The sequence below is a fragment of the Limulus polyphemus genome, unplaced genomic scaffold, assembly GCF_000517525.1.
Source record: "Limulus polyphemus unplaced genomic scaffold, Limulus_polyphemus-2.1.2 Scaffold573, whole genome shotgun sequence".
Taxonomy (NCBI): Eukaryota; Metazoa; Arthropoda; class Merostomata; order Xiphosura; family Limulidae; genus Limulus; species Limulus polyphemus.
Window position 1 is genome coordinate 394,596 of NW_013666183.1, and position 11,839 is coordinate 406,434.

Here is an 11,839-nt window from a genome sequence, read left to right on the forward strand (position 1 = left end):
TACGAGGACAACGTTTTCCAGCTCCCATTTTGAATGTCCTATCGTGGCTTGGCTAGTATGTCTTCGTTTGTTTCTTTATATTTAAGCACAAAGCTACACAATACGCTATCTGTGCTATGCCAACCACGGGTATCGAAACCAGATTTTTAGCGTTATCAGTATTCAGTCTTACCGCTGAGTCACTGGGAGGGACGTATGCCTTTGTATGGAATAGCATGAATACCCTTTTCGTTCTCCAGCTACGTGAGGTATGTGATAACTAAACGGATATGTCGTGAAACCAACTTATTTACACCTATCTTGCCCCACTCTTCTTTGTTCATTATTTAATGGGGCGTGTGGACGGCTTTTGCCACCGATATTTCTGGATTATCTGGGGTTCTCCGTCTTCGAATGTCAAATCCCTGATCTGAACACATTTTAATGATCTGGGCATATGATTATTTCGCATCAGAAAGGGCTTTTACATACTCTTCCCAAAAGCAATCAGTTTTTCGGGGCAACACATTACCTGCGATTCGTCAAACAATTTTAAAATGTAGTTCTGATACATCCGTTGTTGGCACTTGACTTCTTGATTTGCATATTCAAAAGCGTTTTAACATAATATACACAACTCTCCGTAGAACCAAAACATAATTCGCATATGTACCGCCAAAAAATCTTCCCAGGAGTCTTTTGGCTGGTTTTTATAGCTATTTGAGCCCCCCAGTGGCACTCGGTATGTTTGCGGACTTACAACGCTAGAATCCGGGTTGCGATACCCGTGGTGGGCAGAGCACAGATAGCCTATTGTGTAACTTTGTGCTTAACTTCAAACAAACAAATATCTAATTGATTAAAACTAAATTGTTTGCTAAAAATAAATAACATTTGTTTATACCAGTGTAGATTTTGTGTTATAAAAAAAAAAGAAAAAAGGTGACCTTATATATGCATGAGCTCTTTTAACAGTAATAACGTTCAGCAGCAAATTAACGTTTACGGTTTTCTTTGAAATGTTGCCTCCCAGTTGCACAGCGGAATGTCTGCGGACTTACAACGCTAGAACCCGGGCTTCGATACCCGTTGTGGACAGAGCCCAGATAGCCCATTGTGTAGCTTTGTGCTTAATTACAAACAAAACTTCAAATGTTTATTTTGAAACCTAGGTGATTTTTTGGCAATTCAACGATATATACTGTGATTAAACATTTAGATGGGTCAACTTTACAAACTATCCTGTACATCTTAAATTTGTAATAACATAGTTCATATTTCCGGGATCAGTCACAGATTTTATCACTAATTTTCAAACTTTAGTTGAAAGATTCGTAACGTCGTGTCATCCAGTGGGTCATTGATAACACAGGCCTGCGAATTTAAACTTCATAAAAGGTGTTTTGATTTTAATAACGGATTTTCCATAATTCAGCTACGCAGATTTCGAGAATAGTATTAAATGTTTTTCTATCACATAAGGATTTTTACAAATCGGAAAGAAAAAAACTCTTAATTAGATCAAATTTACCGCAAATATAACAGAATATGTTTGGGTCATTTACACAATCTCTTGTTGCCATAGCGACGAATAAATAATATTGAAAAGAAAAAAATAATGTCAAAGTGCACGCACAAACAAATACTATCCAAAAATGACACGTCATGCGTTTATACACTAGTGGTGCGTTTTCGTGGGTTCTAGAACGATCGATAAGACTCTCACGTCGCGATTGGTCTAGAGAAATCTATATCCAGTGGTTGTCAACATTTTAAGCATAACAAAATGTGATCCGATTTCATTGTAAATGATTCACTTATGTAAAGGTACATTTAACATATTGTGAAAAATCTGCACGTGATGGAGAAAATTGGATGCCATTTTCGGATTCAGCGTACAAGAATTACTGTAGGACATGTAAAGATTTCAAGACAATAAAACCATCGCAGGCCTGTGTAATTTTATGGATTTACAATGATAAAATCTGGGGTTCCATTCCTCTTCGGAGACAGGGCGCAGATAGCTTATTGTGTAGCTTTGTGCTAAATAAAAAGACAAACAACCCAAAAAGCTAACGTCGTACATTACTGAAAAAATACGCCACCTAACGCCAAAGTTTGTAATATGTAAATAATTCAGTGATTTACTTTGATACGTATAACGTACCCTAAAAGCCAGTAAAATGATTTATAATTCTCGTAAACAATTTGAATCTAGATTTTGTTTTTGTACTCGTTGTTGAAATTTTTAATTTTCATCTAAATGGCATTAAAGACTAATCTTGAATTGCTCCGTTCTTGGTTAGATCTCCCTCTGTCTGAGAATTTCATCTCTTTAAGTGCAGGTCTTATTATTGTAGGTTTTAGGTTTCGTTAAATTAAAACTTAATTTAAGATACACATACACTGTAGACGATGTCTTAAAAATAAAATTAATAACTATAACACACACAGAGGGTTGTTATCATAAATCATTTTTGCTGGCCATCTGAGAGGCCACAACTAAAATTAACTGTTATTGCCTTCAACCTAACATTAGAGGTTAATATTATTAATTAACAAAGGTTGTTCACTAAGAATCATTACTTACCCTCAGAATAACCTTTGTTTCCTATCTAATTATCTGATATTACAGGAAATTAATATATATTTGTATTTATTGTAGCCGACATAAAATACGATAATATGTCATCAAAACAGTAATCCTGGTTAGAAGTTATTGTTCGTTAATCGATGACGAAAAACTAAGCCATTTTTCACGCCATTTTCAATCAAACAAAGGTTTTCGAAAACGTTCGTAAAATTCTGTTTCAACTATTATTGATTAATTTTTCTAGTTATGTTTATTAAATATACCTTTCACACACAAAATGTTTTGATTTTGGATTGTCTCCGCCGCAGTCTGACGAAAGTATATGCGTATTTAAAAGTTATACTTTTATTTGAACATTGAGAATGATTATTTGTACTACTTCGTCTGTAATTGGCCCGGCATGGCCAGGTGGTTAGGGGGCGCTTGACTCGTAATCTGCGGGTCGCGGGTTCGAATCTCCCTCCCACCAAACATGCTCGCCCTTTCAGCCGTGGGGGTGTTATAATGTGACAGTCAATCCCACTATTCGTTGGTAAAAGAGTAGCCCAAGAGTTGGCGGTGGGTGGTGATGACTAGCTGCCTTCCATCTAGTCTTACACTGCTACATTAGGGACGGCTAGCGCGGATAGACCTCGTGTAGCTTTGCGCGAAAGTCATAACAAACAAACAAACAAATCGTCTTTAATCGGCTTGTACAGTCTCCTTTCATTGCCTCGGGGACAAATTCTCTCGTGTTTCTTGTTCTATGATTTCCAACTTCCAGACGTGGTGCTTCAGTTGCTACCAGGTCCTCGTCAACTTCATCAGATATTTTCTTCCTCTTTGACATTTTCAAATTTAACGACCGAAGCTACACCGTATATTGTACTCAAACGAAAAAGATCTTATATAATATACTTAAATGGTCTGTGTTGGTGTATGGTCTCCGTTTGATTTGATGCTTTTTAATGTATCGGATTATTGACGTAGAGTCAGTTATTATTCCGCTTCGAATGAAAAATTCATTACAATTTTTTTTTCAGATATTTAGTATATATATATTTGGAGTTTCTCTCCAAAACTAACGACGTTTATCATAAAGTTTTAGATATGATATTTAAAACAAGCGTGTTTCATTCTGTGATTTCCGATTAAGCAGTATGAAACGGTATTTATTTATATGCAAGTTTTATATGAACTTACATTCTTGCAGCTATTAATTAAGTCAGCATGGAAGGAGGAATGAGAAGTTCATTACTAACTCACCCAAGTGTCCAAATCACATCTTCTCATTCAAAGATTCGCTGATTTCTGTGTAAGAAATATTCAGTAAAGCATTGGTCTTTTACCTTACCTTGCTTCAGTGTAATTATCTTTCCAGTGACTTTAGCTAATACGGCTAGTATAGACAGTTTTACCGAGGGAGAAACTGTTGCTTTTGACATTTACGTTGTACTTGCCATGAACAGTTGCACGTGAATCGTGTTGTTACAGTAACAATTTAAATTTAATATTGATCGTCGAAATGTGATTAATGTAACTCTTTTTCACCGAAATCATAAAACAGAAATTGCTCAAAATATTTTAAACTAGTAAATACATCACAGGTTCAAACAAACGGGCATAACAAATACTGTAAACTTAAATAGTGGGCAATTAATATATTATTCAGCTATATTTAATTTAATTAATGAACCAAATTCTCGGCCAAACGACCATAAAACTATATATAATATATATATAACTGCAAAGTGAAAAATTAGTTCGACAACACAATGTGCGGCTTTTTATATATATATATAAATCAATGTGTCAAAGTCTTAGCTAAACGGACAAAACACAAAGTAACCGACACCTTAAAAAGCTTTCTTAAGTGGTTCATTGTATCACGACGTCAGCAAAATAGACGCACATCGACCTAAAAAACTGAAAGATTTGCATACGATTTAAATTTAGTTAACTGAAATAATGTACCCTGGAATTAAATGTATATACCTTGGCTAAATATATATGCGTTTGTGTGCGTGGAATAAGGTGTTTTAGACAAAATATCTCACACAAAAAAAATATTTCTACCGAGTAAAGAATATGTTTTATTTCAAAACGTTTTTCTAACAAGGTGATTAACTTAAGAAATGATATACTATTTGTAGTATTGGATGTCGGGGACTATAAAGGTGTTTGACAGAAAAATATAGAATAGGTTTAGTTCTTACTTTTCCTCTTCTTGGAGTGGTTGTACAGGAACAGCATTGAAGGACCAAATGGATTCTGTTAACCCATCGAAAGCCACATAAAAAACAATAACAAGGCTTCTAAAACATATATTTCACAGTATGTTTTACTACTGTCCCAAATAAATAATCTTATCACATTTTCGTATACTGCTGCATCACACATCGTCCTTTCTAAATGTTTCATTCCGTTGAATAGATTTGATAACTGCTACATCTGAGAGTTTTAACTTTCTAGAACTACTTGCTAACAGAGGTCCACCGATGGGTCAACGGGGAAAGTTTTCAACGTTAAAATCCGGGGCTCAATTCCCCGCGCTGAAACAAACAAATGCCGTTTTGTCTGAGGATAAAAGGAGTAGTATAGTATGCCATTGATTATTGCCATTATGAGAATTGTCGTTAGTTTCAACGTTTTGTTTTATGGTCCTAACTGCTGGAAATTTTCTCGCACAAAACTCTAATTTGATTCTTTTTCTTAAACAATAATTTCGAAGAACCAAACTAAGTTTCAGCTTTTCTTCCATTGCATATTCTTTATTTGAAGGATCTTCATCCAAATTGGCCATGTCCCTAATTATCCAAAGAATTGTCTTCTCACCGCGATACATCGGTTATGATAAAACCATTGCATATTCTTTATTTGAAGGATCTTCATCCAAATTGGCCATGTTCCTAATTATCCAAAGAATTGTCTTCTCCCCGCGATACATCGGTTATGATAAAACCATTGCATATTCTTTATTTGAAGGATCTTCATCCAAATTGGCCATGTCCCTAATTATCCAAAGAATTGTCTTCTCCCCGCGATACATCGGTTATGATAAAAAAAAAGCATAGTTTTGTCAGTCTGCTCTTTATTTTACAGTACACGGAATCGTTTATCCTCTCTATCACTGCACTTAGATCCTCCCGAAATTGACCTATTTGGAATAATATATCCTACTTTTCCTTCGGAGTTTTCATCTGCACTGTATCACTGTACTTTATCTTGGAACGTACTCAATATTATATTTTTTTACTTTCTTACTGACTGATCTCTTACAGTCAGTTCTATTTCCCAAACAACAAATATGTGAGATGATGATACAACTAAACATGTATAAATAAACACTAAATTACTAAACGCTACAAAGAAGGTAAGCCTAACATGACATGTTAAGCCTAATCAGCTTACACGTCCTACCCCCCCCCCCCATTTTCAAATTGTAAGCTTGTTATACTTTATACTTTCAGGGCAGAGCAGCTAAAGTATAAATCGCGTTCCATCAAGAGAGGATATTCGGGTCTTTGCCTTACATATTCTGTAAAACATGTTTCTCTTTTCCTTCTACATATACATACATGTATATAACTAGTTCAACATTTTGTTGTTCTACCGTTCCACCTGATGATGATGATGGTACCTCTTTTTTTTTCTATCTAAACCATTTACGCATCACAGAAAAAAAATATATATATACTGGCTCATGGTTTCCCTTCAACCAAAATAAAGTTCCATAAGTTTCCCGTGTTTCAATTAATGTAATTTTATTCCCTTATCAGTGTGTCATCTTCTAGATTTGGTAAAACATACACTTCTGGCTAATGCGTTACTACCATGATCGATTTATTTTTATTATTTCACTGCTATAATGGCCAAAGAACATCAGTAGCCACTTAATTAAGGGGTCCTCTAACAAAATGCTGTTTACAATTTCCTATGTTGCCACGGCTTGGTATGGCTAGGTGGCTAGGGCGCTTGGCTCGTAATCTGCGGGTCGCGGATTCGAATCCCTGTCCCACCAAACATGCTCGTCCTTTCAGCCGTGGGTGCGTTATAATGTGACCGTCAATCCCATTATTCATTGGTAAAAAGAGTATCTCAAAAGTTGGCGGTGGGTGGAATGACTAGTTGCTTCCTTTCTAGTCTTTTACAACTGGATTAGGGATATCTAGCGCAGATAGACCTCATGTAGCTTTGCACGAAATTCAACACATGTTGCTGCATCGGGAGTCTACTCCTTTAACAATGCGAATTCCAAGTTTATTACTTCCTTAGCACATATTAGTGACATCCAATTCAATATTTTTTTTTGTCTAATATATTCACACCGCAGCGTACATTCTTCATGAAAGTTTAGACCTGGCAAACCGTTTCTGATTGGGATAATCTTGGTACCATCAATACAACTACTCTTTGTAGTTATATGCATTTTTTTTTCATTTCCTTTATAAGATATCCATAATTTAAAATGTATATATCAACAAATCCAACGTATCTTAACCTGATCAGTAGAAAGCTGCTGTCTCCTAGTATGACGTGTATGCTACACTTTCAGTTAATTTAATAATAGAATCTATACAAGAATCTTTAGCATAAGAATGTTGAAGTATGCCTTGTAGCATTTGAATTTGTGATTATCCTGTAAGGACAGCATTGCCTTATTTTAGGCTAATCTCGATGTTTTTCAGTATGTTGTTGACGTTATAGGACACTTGGATTTCTTCTTCGTATAATATGTTTGAGGATAACCTCTGCACGGCCATTTTTTAGTGAAATTTACCGAAATATTTTTTGCTTTTCCTGGAAATTCGCATCAGCCTATTAACGTTTCTCACCTGTGAAGACTATCTACCTTCTTTGGAGAAGATGTCTAGCAGAATGGTGGTTGTGATTGCTATGTAAGTTGTAAATCATCATAGTGTACAATTTTCACCTTATGGCTCCACGGATTCGTGGCCCAGAAAATTTCTTATAACCATTATCATCCAACTGAATTCTGCTCACTAAGTTTAGCTAATCCATATTTTAAACTGCTTAGAATAATTAAGGGATAGTTCTACTTAAGATAAAGGAGATAACTATTGCTACTGACTATATTTTTATGTAAAACAAGTGTCAGGTGATTTGATATGTAAATGTCTACTGATGGAGATCATGTTCCCAAATTCTCATTTGGTACTACGATCTTTGACGCCCAAGACATTATTAGAAAACATTTTTAATAAGGTGTGTAGCCACTTCTGACAGCAACTCAAGTTGTACATTGACTTGTAAAGATGAAAATGAGTGAATCAATGAACTGCTGGAGTAATATGACTCTCTCCTCCATCAGAACTGCTTCCAAAAAAATTTGTTCTTCGTCTATTGATTTATGTTTGATATTTATCGTTGCCAGGGTTTGAAGCCTATATGATTATCTAAATCTAATTATTTTTTTATCCTACGTTTCTGCTGCCAATCTGCTGCCGTCTTTAAGTAAATCGTGTTGGTAGTAGCCTAGATTTTATCGTGGGGTTTCTTGGTGGAAAGTCTGATCTCCAAAACCTTACTTAAATACTTACTTAATGTTAGTTATTTCACATTACAACAGATGGCGCTCGTGATTCCTTTATTACAGCAATTGAAAATGTTGCTAAAAAAGTGCGATAAGATTTATAAAACAGACTTGCTTGTACAGTCTTTCGTTACTTTCTTTGCTATCTGTGCCCACCACGGGTATCAAAACCCGGTTTTTAGCGTTATAAGTCTTCAAACTTACCGCGCAGTTGCTGGGAACAGTGTGATTTTAAAGTGATTTCTGCATTTTGTTTTTTAAATCCCTCAAACGGTAATACATATGTTAGCGGAAAAACGTTTGCATACGCATGGGGCCATTGGAAATGCATTCCCAGAATTTCCAGATTTTCACACTAGGGCGCCGCTTACGCTATGTGATGTCATGCCGAAACGACCATATAATTTTTTAAAATAATGTTTTTCTGAAACCGGTGCATAACTGTAACAGAAAATGGGGTTACTAACACCAATTTACTGAAACAAAACGTCTTTAACATTTTGCTGGCCATATTTAAGTCATTAAAATAAGTGTTCAGAATATTTGCTGCCACTTTCATTAACAGCTTTCAGACACTGTATAACACATGATACGCAACTGTATGCAACTTACTACATTGGATGACCAGCAGGTGGCGCTGAAAGCTGCTCTTAAGGTCAACAGTCGCCTGGATGGTCTTGGTACACTTTCAGAAAATCCTAAGATGTGAGATCTGGTGGCTAAACGTACAGAAATATCTTTTGGTGATTCTTTCACACACAAAAGAAGAAAAAGAAAAAAAAACTTGCGTAACTTCACAGCGTTAGTACACTATCTTGCACGAACTGTGTCCTACTACCTCTCGTGCAAAGTGAGTAACACTATATTAACCAACGTGTGTTGACAACGCGCACCAGTGTCTGCATTCATTCGTAAACCATGATCTATGAGCTTTATATAAAAGTAAGAGCCGATGATGGCCCCCAACCCAAGTGACCTTTAGGTCAGGAAGTGGTACGGCAACTTGATGACTGCTGCATTTCCCTTTGGGATTGCCTTGTTCGCTTCCTGATGACCATCTGTAGACTTTCTGGGCATCCTGATTGTTGTGCATCAGCCACAGATCCTATCTTTTCAGATTTATGAGTGAGACTAAGCAAGACTCATGGGCCTCGACAAACACCTCTGTTGTGACGAAAGGAAAACTTCACATCACATATTCAATATTGGAGTGACACTCTGTTCACATGCATCCTTGCAGACAAACTTACACATCTAACAGCTCTTTCAACTTACATACTAAGGAAATGTCAATTTTCAAGGGAGACGTATTGAGAGACCAGGTGAACCAGCATCTGGTCCGGAGTTTTAGGTTTCAGCATCTATGTATATAAAGCACAAAAATCTGTGTGTCTGTCTGTTTGTTCATTATCTAACTACTCCTAGGTCGCTGGGTCAATCTCAACCAAACTTTGTGGGATGATAGTTTGGAACAAGGGGCAGGTTATTGGGAGGTTCACATCCTTTTCCACTTCCCATTATTGCTGTTATTGAGAATTTATTATCTTTGACGTAAGTTAAAGTTAACTAGATTCATAGAGGGCGCTACATCCGTACACAAATATTATTAAATTTGCTATAACACAATATACACACAGTGTGAGGGGAGGGCACATAAACGTCTTATACATCTCAGAGAGTATGCTAGCACTCTCTATGGAGGAATGCAATGGGGGAAAATGGTCGCCACTATTGCAATAATACATAAACTCAGTTGAAGTTTCTACTTAAACAACCACAATAAGGCTGATATGAAGAACCGTTTCTTGAGTTATACCCACTTCCTACTTTGACCCGTGACCTTTCAACTTTGGTCCGTAAGACAGTTCTGCGGCTAATGACCGTCATTTAAGCACTGTGTAACACTTTGAAACACTGTATAAGAGCACTAAGACGTGGGTGTTAAAAGCGGATAACAGAAACCACACCTACTGCCACTACTTTGTCTGCTACCTCTTCCTACAAAGTCACCCTGACCATCGCACAGCGTGTACCATGTTTTAAGTATACACATATTGAGTTCTTAAAGCCTATACAACACTTTGGGTGAGGTAGTAATGAATATAATAATATGTTACGTTATAAATAAATTATGTGAAAGTTAAGATTTTTTGTGTTATTTATCATAGCCAAACACCCACATTTTTATTTTTAGTTCATAACCCGAACAAAGGACGGGTACCTCAGCTTATCGTCTATAAAAGAAAGAAACGTATTTTCTACAACACATTAATTCACAAGTAATATTATTTCAGTCGGAATTTTAAAAATCCACCATTTTGTATAATTAAATTTGATATAAGTATAATATTTTTACTAGGCTGTCACTTTTTTGTCTTTAAAATTACATTAACGAAAAAATTATTTTTATTGTCCAAGTGTTCTGTATAACACTGTTACATGTGTTACATTCACATGTATCCATTTTATCACGACGTAGCACGGTCAGGTAGTTAGGGCGCTTGAGTCGCAATCTGAGGATCGCTGGTTCGAATTCCCGTCCCACCAAACATGCTCGCCCTTTCAGCCGTGGGGGCGTTATAATGTGACGGTCAATCCCACTATTCGTTGGTAAAAGAGTAGTCAAAGAGTTGGCGGTGGGTGGTGATGAATAGCTACATTCCCTCTAGTCTTTAACTGCTAAATTAGGGACTGCTAGGGCAGATATCTCTCGTGTAGCTTTGCGCGAAATTCAAACCATTCTAGAGTATTATTGACTTGCTTTTTATATCGTCAAATACGAATAACATTATCCTTTCCCAGGTCGCCGCGGTCCTTCCCCGAACGTCTTTACGGCAGCTGAGTACCGCGCTTGGATGAGCCGAGCTCCCTCTACTTCAGCCATCTATGAACGGGTTCGACGTGGTCGGGGAATGACACAAGTACAGCCGCTGCCTAGGATCGCACATAGTGCCGAAAGTCTGCTGGACTCCTTCCGTCAGGTACGTTCTGTTGAAAATGCATATATAATTAAAGTTTGTGATGACAAGTACTTTAAATTGTCGTCTCTCACTTTTGTTGTTGTTTTTCAGAAAACCCGACAAGATACGTTTTATTCGAATTTCGTTAATGCATTTGCTTTTTTTGTCTGATTTTTTTTATATAATTACGTTTGTGATAATTAATTTCTCATCTTCCTATAATAGTTCCTTTTCTTGAAATAAATTTCTTTTCGAAGTTTTAATTTTGAATTTAGATAATACGATTGTCTTTAAGAAACTTAATCCTAAACGCTCTACTCTTTATCGTTCGATATACATTTCTCTCTCTCTCTCTTTTTTAAATTATGTCCAGTAAATCGATTGAAAAGTACATATCACTTCTCCGCTAAAATGTTACAGAATTAATAATAAGTAATTTTTTCTCCTACCACTTAATCAAAACCTTTGTTTTTTATAGTTTTTATCGTTTGATTTATTGTCTTTTGGAAGTACATAACCTACTGTATGAAGCGAGCTTTTGAAAATGGATTGGGTATAAAATGTTTTTAGCCGCGGCATAGCGGCTCATAGAACGGCTCTGAGTTTTTTTTTTGTTTTGTTTTTTCAAGTACAAACTTTTAACTCGTAGCTCCGTCATCCCTTGACCGATTTGAGATCTAATTACAATTTTGGACTCAGGGGGTCAGACCCTTTCGATTGATGTATGTGACCACGCCCAAGGTCTCATAGATTAATTTACTCTAATCCTGCTTA

The 11,839-nt window shown here is 36.3% G+C and overlaps 1 protein-coding gene across 3 annotated transcripts in view; it reads left to right on the forward strand.

Moving 5' to 3' along the window:
• Positions 1-11,839, forward strand: part of LOC106459193 (rho GTPase-activating protein 100F-like) — an 85,693-nt gene that overhangs the window by 54,976 nt on the left and 18,878 nt on the right. For all 3 annotated transcript variants that reach the window (XM_022385628.1, XM_022385629.1, XM_022385631.1), the window contains exon 4: positions 10,908-11,086. In XM_022385628.1, the coding sequence (XP_022241336.1) occupies positions 10,908-11,086 (179 nt within the window). The remainder of the gene's footprint in view (positions 1-10,907; positions 11,087-11,839) is intronic.